This window comes from Mesoplodon bidens (assembly GCF_964165515.1).
Source record: "Mesoplodon bidens genome assembly, chromosome: 13".
NCBI classification, from domain to species: Eukaryota; Metazoa; Chordata; class Mammalia; order Artiodactyla; family Ziphiidae; genus Mesoplodon; species Mesoplodon bidens.
In genome coordinates this window covers 39,178,611-39,194,024 of record NC_138169.1, presented here as the reverse complement: position 1 = coordinate 39,194,024, position 15,414 = coordinate 39,178,611, and the positions used below count along the sequence as shown (strand labels likewise).

Sequence of the window (15,414 nt, the reverse complement as noted above, 5' to 3'; positions counted from 1 at the left end):
TTCCTGGTTCAAAGACAGCTCAAGGGCAGTAGTTTCAATTTCACCTGTGGCGATTGTTCAAAAACACAAATTTCCAAGCCCCACCCCCAGAGACGCTGACTCAGAAAATCCAGGGTGGAGCCCAGGAATCTGTAGTATTTCAAAGTACCCCAAATAAAGCAAAATTAAATGTAGAAAAGAATTACTAAGTAGGAATTTTAATGCTAATGTTTCGTCCTAAACCAGTCTCAGTGTAATCCTCACCCGGGGCTGTGAAATGCTGCTGCACAGGTCGGGCCCTGGATCTCTGAGGACCAGGGTGCGGCCCGGTCATTTTTAAAGGGCATTCCAGGTAAATTTGGGAAACACTAGGGTGGGAAAGTGCTCTTCATTTGAGAAAAACTGAGTTTCAATTACAGCTTTACTGAAACGAAGTCCGTGATCTTCACAAAGACCCAGGCACCCTTGTCCTCAGGGGCGCGAAATCACACACAAACCGAACTGCTCACAGGCTGATCACCAGGCTGAAATAAGCCTGGGTACAATCAAGGTGCATTAGAAGATGGCAAGGCTGCCCAGCCCAGCAGAGGACTGTTAGGTGAAGATCAGCGAATACAGCAGCACATCACATGACTCATTGTGATGAGCTTTGCTCTGGGTAGATGATTTTTTTTTTTTTAATGTAAAGAAGGAAGAGAAGAAAGAAGGCTGGAGTTGATAAGATAAGCAAAAGCAATTTAAATGCCATGGGCACTGGGATATATAAAACCACTGAGCTGGTACTTTTCCTGATCTACATTAGAAATACATAATACATGTATATACATTAGAAATGTATATACATATACATATATATATATAAACTCAGATAAAAACCTGGAAATAAAAAAAATTTAAAGCACTTCAAACCAAAACTTCTTGCCTTTACTTGGGTTAATTTAACCATCAAAAATGATGTAGATCTTAATTAAGAGGTTTGTAAAGTACTTAAGTTTGTCATTTTGTTGACATTTAAATGTAATTTCCTCTAAAAACTATTCTTAGGTATCAGCTAACAAAACTGAACTGTTGGTTTAGATTATTGTACTGCCAGATAAGATAAAATTTGAGATAATATACCGGGAGAGCAACCCACTAGCTGAGAAGGAGTCTATACAGTTTTAACACTTACCCCTGAGGCTGTCGGTTGTGTCGTAGGGGAAGTATTTTTGCTGCAGTCATCTGAGTTAGAAGAGGTGGAAGTTGGAGTCATGGGAACAGAATTATTGCTATTACCTGCAACAATCAAAATTAACCTCATAAATATACATATATTCTGCTAAGTTTGGCAAATACTTGACAGTCAAATAGTATTTTGTTATATTTACCAGAGCAAGCTTTTGACTTATTTATGTTCTTAGGTTTTCGTTTCCTCGTTTGAATTCCCTCTTTTTTCATAGCAAGCGGTCGAGGCACCTAAAAAATTGTTCACATAGGCCATGAGTTTAATAAATATTATATCGAAGAAAAACCAAACTAAAGACCCAACCTCAGTACTGAAAGCCCTCATTTAAAAGAACTTGGCATAAATGTCAATCCAATTTTTACATACACTTCATAGATTCGAACTGCATAAAGACTACACTTTCCCCATCAAATGCAGAGATTCCTCCAGAAAAAAAAAAATAGGGAGGGTGATTTGCCAGGGAGAACTTACTCCTTCAACTTAATGTTTATTGTTTTAAACAACTTCAATTACAGAGTAAAATCACTGAATACATTCAGTGTAAAAACACTGAATACATACAATAAAAATATTTTTATTTCAAAGAGATCATGTATTCTTCTCCTTACATATACCAAGGATAATTTTCTTTTTAAAATTGACATATAATATCTTGCACTATCCTTAAAATGTAGAATCTAACTATAGCTATCAAATAGAGCTATTCCTCTTTTGTATAAATGTATTTGATTGCATTCACATTTTTTAAACTATAAACTAGTTAGTGTGAATTTCTAGTTGGTTCCATGCTACTTTTTCTTTTTAAGTGTACAGTTTTTTAACATATACACACTACTATATACAAAATAGATAACCAACAAGGACCTACTGTATAGTGCAGGGAACTATCTCAATATTTTGTAATAACCCATGAGGGAAAAGAATCTGATAAAGAATACATATATATTCTACGTATATAATATATATATTATACACACACATACGTGTCACTGAATCACTGTCCTGTACACCTGAAACTAACGAGAACATTATAAATCAACTATACTTCGACTTTACAGCTTGTTTCTTTAAAGCTTACTACCATCTTATCAATTCTAAAACGCAGTTTCCCACATTTTAGTATTTCTAAAATTGGGATGTCTTACTATGGATTTGTGTGACAGTTTAATTGGCAGTATTTTTTGTTTCTTACTAGTAAGATAAAAGTTTCTATTATAATTAACAGGACCCTTGAGTCGCAGAGGTACATAGAGAAAATCAGATTTTTCACTTTTATGCCCTCTCTTTTGCTGATTTTTTAAACTGAAACTATGTACAAACAAGACACTGAACGTGTATACACATGAGCAGAGTAGGTGGCGCACCCCATGGAGTTTCATGTAGAGTCCACAAGCATTGCACACAGGTTCACCCTCAGCGTTTCTGCGCCACAAAGTGGTGGTTGTGGTGTGACAGTTGGCACAGGACAATCCAAGCCGGCGGGAGGAAGGCTAGAAAGCAGCACAAGAATGTAAGTGTACAGATATATGATTTTTATGCATATGCTACATACATCAATGTATCACGTCCCTGCCATCAACAAGCATGTACCTGGTTATTATAAATAAGAGGTCCCTTGAGAAAAAAACCTTGACGTGTAATTAGGTTGACCTTCCTGGACCAAAGTGTGCTCCATCCAATACATAAGATTGATTTGCTCCAGCCCATTAGCATAGATTAAAGCAGTCACAATGCTGGTCAATGCCTGCACTCACTGTTGTCAGCCGGCTGAGACACAAGAGTAAAGAAATGAGTTTCTCTGTGCCCCCTCCTCTGGAATTCTGCTCGCACAAGGGAAACCAAGCTTCCTGGACAAGAAATGTTTTCTATCTGTGTGTATTGTCAGAGGCTCTGACAGACCTGGTCCCAAATGAGGAAATTGTTCATTGAGGAGAAACTTCTAGATTTTTTTCTCTTTTTATTTTTATTTTTTTTTTTTTTTTTTTTTTTTTGCGGTACGCGGGCTTCTCACTGTTGTGGCCTCTCCCGTTGCAGCGCACAGGCTCCGGACGCGCAGGCTCAGCGGCCATGGCTCACGGGCGCAGCCGCTCCGCGGCATGTGGGATCCTCCCAGACTGGGGCACGAACCCGTGTCCCCTGCATCGGCAGGCGGACTCTCAACCACTTGCGCCACCAGGGAAGCCCTTTTTTCTCTTTTTAAAAGAGGTTCTAGGGGACTTCCCTGGTGGCACGGTGGTTAAGAATCCGCCTGCCAGTGCAGGGGACACGGGTTCAAGCCCTGGTCCGGGAAGATCTCACATGCCGTGGAGCAACTAAGCCCGTGAGCCACAGCTACTGAGCCTGCGCTCTAGAGTCGGCGAGCCACAGCTACTGAACCCGCGTGCGTAGAGCCCGTGCTCCGCAACCACGCCCTGCAACGAAGAGCAGCCCCCCGCTCACCACAACTACAGAAAGCCCGCCTGCAGCAACAAAGACCCAGTGCAGCCAAAAATAAATAAATAAAATTAATAAAATTTAAAAAAAGAGATGCAGTCACAAACCACCTGCCAACATGTTAAGTGGCTTTGGGGAGTCTCTGCTTCACCTGAAAACTGAGATATCGATCTATTTTTCAGATATGTGCAGAGGAATAAACAAGAAACTGTAGAAGGGCCTATATATATTCACAGAAATGGATTTTGGAAAATGTACCAAAATTTTGGAAAGAAATATATTTTAATACAACTCATTAATTATCATCATGATTGCCTATTGCATGAATTTTTGTATTATCCATTTTACAAAGGATTTGCAAATTTTACAACATTGTGTTAGTGCTGGCATTGTCTTATATATGGTGATGCTGCTATATTTTATTTAGCCTGTCAACATAGTACTCAACTTTTGTTCATACAAAGGGTTAAATTTATCAGAAGAGGTCAACAGTCTGTCACTCTGATTTCTATGTTCCCTTTATACGCATAAACATCCTTATATGGAATTTATTTCCTCTAAATTATTATGTGTGAATTATAAAGAGGGGCTATTTAAGCTAGTATAAATTCCTGCCTAGAATGACAAAAATCTAAGTTTGTTTTTAAATTACCTAGATAGGCAACTAAAACCCTGCTGTGATTTCAGTTAAAAAAAAAAAAAAGCTATGGGGAAAATCCAGGGACCATAGCAAGTTGAAAGATACAGAATTAGGGAAGTTGGTCATGATGATTAATTTAAGAAAAGAAGTTATAAAGAATGGACACAAAAACACAGACTGAGCATTCACTGAATATTCAGATTAAAAGACAGAGAGTTCCAAAATCTTCATTGGCAAATTTAAAAGCTAAAATTGAATTTTGCTTTTATAACTCACATCTTGTATTGCTGTAGCATACTCTTTACAGACAAGTTGTAAAACCAAAGAGACACTGGGAAGCCTTTTAGTACTGCCACCTTTTTAAGAAATCAGTGCTAAGAAAGAATCAATTTGACTTTCGGTTGAAATGAATATGTTTGGCTAACAGAACTGTTTGGGAAATTGCTTGTTAAAATGATGAAAACATAAAATCTTACACATCAGGGCTTTTTTTTTTACTTTATGGTTAAAAGAAAATAATTTCCCAGAAGAGCACTCCTTTCTCTTCATAAATGTGAAATCAGTAAACTAGGGACAGGAAGTTTCATTCTATAAACAGGTCATTTATGACAGTTTCCAGTGGAATTTGGAGCCAATGTGAGGCAAACTTGTTATCAGAATTTGCCATTATAACAAAGAACTTTATGACTGTCAACTGCAGATCATAAGTGAAGCCAGTCCCCATAAACATGTGAAATGAAGGTGAGTGGGTTATAAAAGTTCCTGTAACAAGTGATCTCAGCTATATTCATCACTGACAAGGAATTCAAGTTACACCATAAATCTCTTATTTTGCAATGTATTACAAGTTCAAATTCAGTGATTGGTTCTGTACTGCTAGCTAAACAAACTTGGGTTCAATAATCTGAGAACTAACTAGATCCAGCAAAACAATAAATAAGAAGCCCACAAGGAGGACTAATTGATAGACACACCCTTCAATTGGTATCATTTATAACACATTTACCAAGCACATTGGCTGACCTTGGTCACTGCCAAGACACCTGCTACACAGAAGGAAAACTCAGAGATTCAGAGATGTTAAAAACTGGGGTTTTTTCCTGTTAACAGTTACTTTTACTGGTAAGTGCACAAAACTAATGCCGCCATCTAAATATGGATGTTACTAGATCAAATTTAAAATGCCACTAGAACCTAAATTCTGCCAGTTTTTTTGCTCAATCTTGAGAAAATGTTACCTTCTGGACTCAGCTCAATGCGCCTTTCCAAAAAAATAATAATCAGTTTCATTGTTCATACATTGGCTAATACATGAAAACAAGGAACTTCCTTGGAATATTTTCCGGCAGTACTTTTTCTTTTTAAATATGATGCATGTAAGAAAAATGAAAACCACAGGGAGTCAGGCACTGAAGTTAAGGATGCCCTTTGAAGAAAAGTTTAAGCTGTGGGAGACTGTAACAAGTTTAAGGCACATACGCTCATTAAATTAACCTCGGTCACTTTATTTTAAATGCATTAAAAACAAAACAACCATAAAACTAATTGCTTCTCTTTAAGGTGTCAGACTTACATTGTGATGCAATTTCACTCTAATCTATTTAACACAAACAACATGTGTAGCATTTGTTCCTGCTAATTAGAGTATAACAATTAAATAAATTACTTGGATACTTAAGATGTCTGGCATCTAACTGTAAAATATTTTACTTTAAAAGGTATTAGAGTATGAGGGCTTGGCTAAACAAATGTTAGCCTTACGGTGCGGCTTCTGAAAGCTTTCATTTATTTTCTCCAATCACTACAGCAGTAAATACCCTTTCTTTCTTAACAACACACAAGACAATAAGAGATTAATCCCTGAAGAAAATCAGAATTCCCACACTTCAATAAAACATAGTGAAATGTGTCGGGATGGTGAAAATCCTCTACTTGCAAAAAACATGCAGACTGCATTTTCTTCTCAAGTTCTATGTAGTTCTCTGAACAGCCACATTTCAAAATAACAAAGGTTAGAGTAAATAAATTTTTCACCCGACTCAAGGACAGTCCAAAAGACGGATGGAATTTGGAGCTAAAACTAGTCTGGCTCCGAGAAGAGGTGGAAGGGGCCCAGAGGTGGAAGGAACAGAGTCACAGGGGTCCAGGAGGATGAGGCTGTGGGGAGAAAGGGACTGTGGGCTCGCTGTTGTCATATCCATTTGAGGGGGCATGTTACAAAGAAGCATGATTTTTTTTTCAAGAATAAACTCCAAACCAGACCAAAGACTCCACCGTGAAAAAATAATCTCCTTCCTTCACCTGACCTGGGGCTGTAGCCTCAGTTTTTCTCCCTGGAGGTTACTAACATTACTCATTCCTTGTATCTCCTTCCAAAACTATTTCAGTGCATTTACATCTAGAGATTTGTAAATATAGGGAGTTCTGGTACTTTTAAAAGATGGTAGCACACTACATCTTTTTTTTTTTCTTTTTCTTTTTTTCCATTTAAGGACGTCACTCTCCTTGTGTAAATTTGGGGGGAGGGCTGCCTCCGTTCCCCGGTCTCAGGTTTCGGGACCTGCGCTCGTGGGCGCTCAAACGACCGGAGAACCGGGCGTACCGCTCGGGCCGGCGCTCGGCCCGCCCCTGGTGCCCCCGCGGGGACAGGTGCGGCCGGGCGGGGCCGGGCGGGGAGACCCCGGCCCCTGGGGAAGAAAGCTGCTTGGGGCCGGGCTGCAGGGGAGGGCGGCGCTCGCACTCACCACGCGCTTCTGCGGCTTGATGAGGGGCCGGCTGAGGCCGTTCATCTTGCTGTAGAGGCCGCAGGCGTTGCACAAGTAGTGGCCGGTGCCGTCCCGCCGCCACAGTGGCGTCTGGATGGAGCCGCAGTTCACGCACTCGCGGCTCTCAGGCAGGTCCTCCAGCAGGTCTGCGGGGACGAGAAGCCGGTGAGGTCCCGCCCGCCCGCCGGTCCGTCCGTCCGTCTCCGGGGGCCTCCCCGACACCCCAGCACCCCGAGCCGCAGTGCCGGCCTTCCCCACCGGGCTTTCTGCTCGGCGGCCCGGCCGGGAGCCGGCTGTTGATGTCATCGCGATCGACCTGTTGACCAACACTTTGTCCAATACTTCTGCACCCCTGGGCGCGCCCAGTGCAAACCCCAAGGCAGTCGGAGACAGAGCTGGAAGCGCGGCTCGAATCATCTGCCTCCTGTCTCCAAGGACCTCAGAGTTGAGCCGTGGGGAGGTCGGTTTGGGTCCTCTGACCCCTTCTTTCCGGCTGTTCCCAAGCTTTTCAAAACTGAAATCCATCATAATTACAATATACCACTTGCCAAACCCCAGCAAGCCTTGCAATATTAACAGTGATCACTGACCCCTGCCCTAACCCACAAATATCCCCGGACAAAGTGAGGCTGTCTTCTTTACTTCTATCTCAAGTTAACTTTTTGAAGGTATTTGCTGTAACTACTACTCTTCCTTTTCCTCAGTAAAAAATAGACAAGTGAAATTAGAAATACTGTTCTTGGGCACTTTTGCCAATTAATTAGAAATGACTCAGGGGGTGGGGAAAGCACTAAAATATTAATAAACACACAGATAAATGTTAAGCTTGATTTTCATGCCACAAGGACCAAATACTAAAATATTATGATTTCAAAGTGGGTCTTATTGCTTCAATCTACAAAACGTCTACAAATGGCTGATGCTTTACCAATTCAGAAAATGACTGAGACTGTCCCAATGCTAAATAAATTTTTTCCTATTTTCCTGCACTAAAATTTCAACTTATGTCATCTATTTAAATTATATTTGTCATTTGGCTACTTGGTTAGTTTTCCAGAGTTCAAAATTAACCTAAACCTGCTAGTTTACTCTAAAGAAGCCTTTAGAGTAAATGGTTTTAACATTTATTACTTCCCCTTGAATCAGTTAAATATGAATAATTATCTAAAATGAGATAGGTTCTTATCAAGCACTTTTTAAATAGACTTTAAAATATCTCCAGTCTAGAGTTACTTATATTATAGAAAATTTAAATGTTACAATTTGGCTTTCTTTAAGGAGCATTTTTGAATCAATTTTTAAAGTAAATAAACATTACACTTCAAAGTTTATTTGAAGAGTATGCTAGCAAGCCTTCCTATTCTTTCTCTTTCTATTCATGAGCAGTTTACAGCTTGTGTCTACCATCAGCTTTTGTAAAGATATTTAAACGGGATTTGGACATACAGAAATCTTTCATTCCATTAATATTATTTACCCTGCAAAATAAGTCTCCTTCCTCCTCAAGAAATAAGTTTAAAAGAAACTAGCCTCCCACATAACTCGAGTTCAAAGTTGTCATGGGGATACTGCAACTCAGAACACATCACAAAGATTTATTCTTCTCCGCCCTAAAAGCTACTATTGACTACGGTAATCAGTAAAATGCTCAGGACTTCAAGGACACTGAAGTTAAACAAGGTATTTGTCTTTGTTGTTGACTTTAAAATGTTACCTATCAGAGCCCCTCTCCATGGAGAATTGGGGCATTCCCTGGAGAACCCAGCCCTACGCCTGGCCTCCTTCTCCCGGGCTGGGAACAATAAAGACTCCCCGGAGAAGACAGTGTGAACGCCCCAGGTAAATCTCTTTAGTCAGCTGAAAACCCAGAGACAAAACTTAAAGTCTACTTTGGATAAATAAAATTTAAGAAGTTTGTTTTTTTAATTAAGTAAAATCTACAGCTCCCATTGCCTCCACACTTTTCCCCACTCCTCATTCAGCAGCTGCAATCCTATAACTAAAATAAGAAAAAGCTACTTTTTACAAATCTCGAAATCTGACTGTGCTGGAAGCTCTCTCACCATTTCCCCCCAATTCATCCTCTGTCTCCTAACCTGGCTGCTTTGGGTGGCCCTGGGCAGTGACAGGCTCAGGGGAGAAGGGCAAGGCCAGCGAATGTCATCCCAGGACCGAGAATGGAACCCAATTCAGTGGCAGCTTGGGAGGGCACTGGCCTCTGGAGACAGAACTCACCCCAAAACTCCCCACCAGCACCAGCACCAGCACCAGGGAGAGGTGAATGGAGCAGGTTCCCAGAGAACAGCCCCCTACTCCACCCCGCACTGTGCAGGTTGAGAAAGCTCAGGGCTCAGGTTTTAGCCCTGCCCATTTGCTCGAAAAAGAGTGCCTCCAAAAATGGTTTGTTTTTAAAAAAAATCAAAGTGGAGAAGCAGAGAATCAGTTAGGAAGCTGGGAGGAGGGGTGCTGGGGGTCGAGGTCTCTCTAGCATGGGAACACCTGTAATGGACAAGCAAAGTTAGGGTCATTCATCTCCCCCACCCCCAGACTGGCTTATTCTCAGCAGCTTCCTGCCTTCTTTAAAGACTCTTTATGCAAAAGCTGGGTGTTCCGAAACCCCTTTCCTTTTTTTTTTTTTTTTGAAACATGCTCTGAGTCTCCACAAGATTTTTCTAACTTTGCAGTGTTCTACCCAGAAAGGGAAAAAATTAGTGAAAGGATAGGCTAAGTTTAAATTGAAAAACTTACAACCTGTCTGTAATTGCACCCTACCACCTCTAAAAGGATTTTTCTCAGAAAACCAATTACTTTAAACATCCAAAGACTCCGATTATGTCTTTTGGACTGCTTCTCTGTCCTGTGTAATGCTGGAAGAGGGCAAAGGGAAACGGAGGTCACGCTAAGGTGCATCTCCAAGCAGGCAGAGCTGCCCCCTACCCAGCTCACACAACCTTTCGGATTCCCTGCTGGATGCCTGACTGACAGAAACCTCACAGCCTAACCACCACCCCCTTCCATCCTTTGAAGATCCTTCTCCGGGTCTCTCTGCTCCCGGGAGCCAGATGTGGGTCCCTATGCAGCAGGAAGGGTGACAGGGCTCTGTGGTATCAAGTCTCCAAACTTCAACAGGGCCCTCCCCACCGCCCTACTCTACACACAGACCATAAAGATGGTCTCCAGGACCAGCTTTGCAAGGAGAGGAGAGGGGATTTTCAGCCCAATGTTACTGAGAGAGGGCAGTTCAAATAAGATCCTTCACACCTTCAGGCCACTAGCATTCCCAGGCTGCCTCTGAACACAAGGCTGGCAGTGCCTCACTTGACCCTCACTAATTAGGGTCCCTAAAAGACATGCTGTCCCTAAGTGAAGGGCTCTCCCGCAAAGCCCAGACCTGGGGCCTGAGAGCACCAGGTAGGGTACCTTAGGCTGATGTGCCTCCTTGTCTTTGCCACTTCTTGACTCCCACAGCTCCCCTCAAAGAACAACGGCCAAAAAAAGCCCATTTTTTTGTCTTAGGAGACTGTCAGGTTATATCAAACAGGTTAAATACAAAGAGAGACCTCTGAAAGCACAACGAAGGACCCAGAACGCTGAAGCTGAGGAAAGAAGCCAACGTGCCTCTGTCAGGCCAGACAACAGTTCACACCCTCCCTTGTCCTTGAAGAGCAGGACAAACACTCTTCAAGATGAGGCATTTGCAGGAATTTTGACAATTGTGTTTTCCCAGTTCACTCCAAACTGCCCCCAGACACTGGGATGGAAAGCATGAGTGGGATTAGAAACTGAAAAATTGTTGGCCTGGACTCCAGAGGAAGAATAGGTGTGAGTGCTCCTGGACCTCTGGTCCCAGGCTGGGGGGCGCAGGCAGGAGCAGCAGCCCAACACCCTGCCAGCGTGCTGATGCCAAGCAAAAGGGCCCCGGCACCAGCCTTCCCTCGGGACAGTCACAAGGCTGACCTCTCTTCTTGCCCTCTCACTGAGGGTCAGGGAGATGCCAACTAGGCCCTTTTCCACCATGGACCACTTTAAACACTCTCCTTGAGGAAAACACACGCAACTCCCGACCTTGGGAGAGTTGAATTGGGTGTGACTGTGTGTATTGGAGGAGAGGGTGAATCGTATGCCCAGCACGCTCCTAAAGTTACCCTCCAAATGGACTCTCACGCTCCCACCCACGCAAACTGGAGTCTGCGACCAAGTTCAGGCCCTGTCCGTTCCCTCCTGGGCTCATTTTTTCCAACTGCCCACTCCAGTCACTATCCATCAAGTCCCTGGACCTCCTCCCAGACACTGAGGCATATCTGCGCATCTAGTCTCTCTCGTTCAAAACAGAAGCACCACAACAACGCGGCCAGACTCCAGGCACCCAGACAGGACCGCCCTGGAAACAGGGCCCAAGTCAAGTAGCCACTCCACACCCCCTCGCGCCCCGACTCCCATGCCGCGGCGCGACCCTTACCTGCGCTGGGGCCCCGCGGCACAGGGAGCGGGGCTCCGGCGCGGCTCTGCAGGCTGTGCAGCACCGGGGTCTCGAAGGGTCCGGCGGGCCAGGCAGGCGTCAGCGGTGCACCCACGTAGGGCGAGTAGGCGCTCGGGTGGTGGTGGTGATGGTGGTGGTACGTCCCGTTCAGCGGCCGCGCGGCCGACAGCGAGCCATACTGGTGCTCGCGGCCGCCCATGGCCGCCAGACTGCCGCCTCCACCGCTCACGCCGCCTGCGCCCCCGCCACCGGCCGCCGCGTAGCCCCCCGGGTCCCGAGCCGCGCCGTTGGCCATGGGCGGGCTGGGCGAGTAGGGGAAGCGCGCCGAAACGTGCGCCGCGGCGGAGCTGGCGCTGCCGGGCCCCGCCGCCCCGCCGGCCGCCGCGCCGCCTCCGCTGCCGTACGGGGGGCTGTCGGCGGAGGCCTGGGGCCAGCCGGGGTGCGGGCCAGCGCCGCCCGCGTGATTGGCGGGCCCGCCGCCCGCCCCCTGGAGGTACGGCAGGCCGGGCAGCATGGAGCCCACGCGCGTAGTGGGAACGTAGACTGGGGAGCTCGCTGCGGCCGCGGCCGCAGCCGCGGCGGCCGCCGAGTGCACGAAGCCTCCGGGCGCGCCGTCGTAAGCGGCGGGCCCCTGGCTGGAGAGGGCGGCGAGGGTCTGGTACATCTCCTCGGGCTGCTCGGGGGCGAAAGGGCTCAGCTTGGCTCCGCGGCTGGACCACAGCAGCTTGCTGGCGGTCGCGGCCTGGTCGAGGTCAGTGAAGAGCAATAGGTCCTCCCAGCTCGACAGGGCGCCCCCGGGGCCAGAGAGCCCCGGCGCCGAAGGTCCGTGGGGAGCCCCGAAGGGATGCGAGGCGTAGGGGCTAAGCAGCAGCGAGCGGGCCGTGGGTCCCGCCGCCGCCTCCGTGTCGAGCTGCGGTGTCCTGCAGTTGCTGGCGCCGCCGGGGCCGCGCTCCCCACCGCGAGAGCAGCAGGAGGAAGAAGAGGAGGAGATGGGGGAAGGCGGCGTAGAGGGCTCCCGCGCTGGAAAGGCTCCGGAGTCGCTGGCGTCCGCAGGCGCGGCCCCGAAGCGCTTCGGCAGGCACCAGCCGCCGTCAGTCAAGGCCATCCACGGTCCGGCGCCGCTCCTAGCTGACTTCTAGCTCCTGAGACCGGATGGGGAGGGAGACAGAGTCGGGAGGAGAAATAAAAAAGGAGTTATACAAAGCGCAGGCTGCACAACATCTCACCTCCACTCCCCTCTCTAGCTAATGAGATTCCTCAGAGATCCCGTTTCTGCCCCGGGCTCAAGGGGTGGGTAAGGAGAGGGGCATGGGGCCTGCGCAGCCGCCACAGGATCTTCCCAGGACCCGGATACCAGCTCTCCCTCACGCGCACGGCTCGGGTCCCTTCGCCCTCCCCTCCCACCCCCTCCGCAGCATCCTTCATCAGCGCGCGCGCCAGACCCCAAGGGTGACTGCGAGGCTGGCCGAGGTTTTCCTTCCGCCCCGAAGTGGCTCCCTCCTGGCCGATGACACACAAAGGAACTTTTTAAGTAGCCATGCGTGTCGGCGCTGCCTTATCAAATTCCTCCGTACGGGGGTCGCTCGCCCGGAATGCCTCAATATGAGAGCTGCCCGCGTGAAAATCATTAGCACAGGGAAGGCAACCTGTTCCCGAAAACGAAACCGCCGCGTTCTCCCATACTGGCTTTCCCAGAGCTTCCCGGACTGCGCTGACGAGACAGAACGCGAGCCCCAGAGAGAAATGCAACCCAGCCCTGGAAGGTGGGGCCGCAGGGCGGAGACCGCAGTCTCGGACTTTCGGGACATAAGCAGTTCGGGGTGCGTGCGGGGCCGGAGTCTCCTGCCCAACCCGCGTCCCCGCGGCGCCGCACACCTTAAGACACCGCTCGCCTCTGCAGCCGCCAGCGCGTGCGCTCACGCCGGCCGCGCCACGCCGGCCAGACCACCCCGGCCCACCCCGCGGTCATCCCCAGCCGCGGAAAGGCCAGACCGTTCCGGAATCGGACGTAGCGGGGTGGAGCGGAACGCAGAGAAAAGGAGGGGGAAATGTAAGGGGGGACGCGAGACCGCCCCGGAGCCGAGGCCACCCCAAAGAGTAGAGCAGGAAGAATGACAGGGAGACAAGGAGGGGGTGGAGGAGGGAGGCGAAATACAGCCGGACTGGCCTTCTCGGGGCTGCTTTTCCAAATCGCCTGGGCTCATCGGAGATAACCATACTAAAATTAATACCCACACACAGACCGGGACTAGATAGCAGGAAAGAAGTCTCTGCCCGCCTGACTGCCGGCTCCCGCCCCTTTGCGCCAAGATAACTCGGAGATAAGGCTGCGCGCAGATAAGCGCTTCGGGGAGAGGAAAAGACACCAGAAGTCGGTCCGCGGTGTCCCGGGAACCTGGGTGCCTGCTGGGAGTGGAGAAGGTAGAAACCCTCGGAGCCGATCGCGGCCCGCAGAGGGCCGGAGAGCCGAGGCCGACGGGCCAGCGACGGGTGGGGGGTGCAGAGGAGGAAAGAGGAGAGATCGAGCAAGAGAGGAAGCAGCCGAACCTCGGGTGGGCGCTGCGCATGGAGAACAGCCGTGGCGGAGGGGGCTCCAGAGCGCTGAGAGAGGCCGAGGGCGCCGGCAGGCGAGCGCGAGTCCGGGGTCTGCGCGGTGTTGCTGGTGAATAAAAAGGAGAGAGGAGGCGCCTCTTACAGCTCTGCCGGAAAACTGCAGCCTGCGCTCCTGATTGGACTCACCGAGCCCTAAACAAACAGCGCTCGCCGAAGGGTGCCAGGCTGTGGGTCGGAACTGCGCTCTGCGAGCAGCTGGGCGCTGGAGGTGAAGAGGAGGAGGAAGAGGAGGAGGAGGGAACTAGGGGAGGAGAGAAAAGAGGGTGGGGAGGAGACGGCGGGCGGCGGGGGGAGGGGAGAGCGCCGCCCGGGCAGACAATGAGCCCCGCGCAGCCTGCGGGTGTGGGCTAAGCCGCGAGCACCGTCCTGGGAGTAGGGGCGAGTCCATCCAGGGGGCGCCGATCCCGGGGACGCCGGGGGAGGGGCGGAGGTGGCAGAACGCCTGACCTGGCTGGTGACCCACACCCATTCCTCCTCCCCCAGTTACACGCGCGCTCAAGGGGGCGGGGGGGGCGGCGATGGCGCTGGAGGAGTTGACCGTGCACAGCCCCACGCAGCCACCGCAGCGGGAGAGACGCGCCAGCTCCCTGGTCAGCGCGCCCCCCAGAATAAGGGGGGAAAGTGCTTTCCTCCGTGGGCCTTCCCCGCTCCTCCCTGCACATTAAATGAGCTTTTAGCTCCGCAGTTGTGTGTGACCGACCTTAAACTTTCCCGACCTCTTCTCGAGACCCTGAGGCTCAGGTCGTAGTGGCCGTCGGGGGTCTCGTCTCCTGTGATCTAGGAAAAAAGGAACTCGAGTGCCCAGCTCCCTATCTCTGCCCTGGTTTTTAGAAATGTACTAAATTCCTGGGAAGTTTCGGGAGGTTCACGTCAGCCCTCCCCAGCTAAACTACGGGAACTTTGGGGGTCATGGTGTACGTAAAGGTTAGTCCATGAAGTGTGCAGAATGGAAAAGGGTTTCCACGCCGGTCACCCTCGGAGGTGGTCTCCGAGTTTTGGTGTCCCGTTTGCTCTGAGCTTTCCCTGGAGAACTTCAGGTAAGTATCAGATAAGTCGTTGGAAAGAGGAGAGGGTCACCTTCCCTGGTCCCAGCGCGAAATACCGCTTCTCCACCCCCATCCTCACATACACACCCCTTCTTCGCTCCTTCCAAATGGTTATCACAACTGTGTACAAACTGATACGGTCCTTAGCCAGCAAAGGGACTGGAAATGAACGTCGCGGGGTTATCAGCGCCGATCTGTCAGCGGGGAGTCGCGCGGCCGCAGGTTCCTCCTCG

At 48.7% G+C, this 15,414-nt stretch overlaps 1 protein-coding gene across 5 annotated transcripts in view; it reads right to left on the bottom strand.

Moving 5' to 3' along the window:
• Positions 1-14,299, bottom strand: part of GATA6 (GATA binding protein 6) — a 147,105-nt gene extending 132,806 nt beyond the window's left edge. For 3 of the 5 annotated variants that reach the window (XR_014017352.1, XM_081252840.1, XM_081252837.1), the window contains exons 1-6: positions 14,070-14,299; positions 11,502-12,664; positions 7,022-7,188; positions 2,569-2,694; positions 1,347-1,434; positions 1,151-1,254 (exon numbers count right to left, since the gene is read on the bottom strand). Coding sequence is in view for 4 of the 5 variants with exons in the window: in XM_081252840.1 (XP_081108966.1) it covers positions 1,151-1,254; positions 1,347-1,434; positions 2,569-2,694; positions 7,022-7,188; positions 11,502-12,627 (1,611 nt within the window). In the remaining variant the exon portion in view is untranslated. The other 2 variants (XM_081252838.1, XM_081252839.1) reach the window with 2 other exon arrangements.
• Between the last annotated feature and the right edge of the window lie 1,115 nt (positions 14,300-15,414).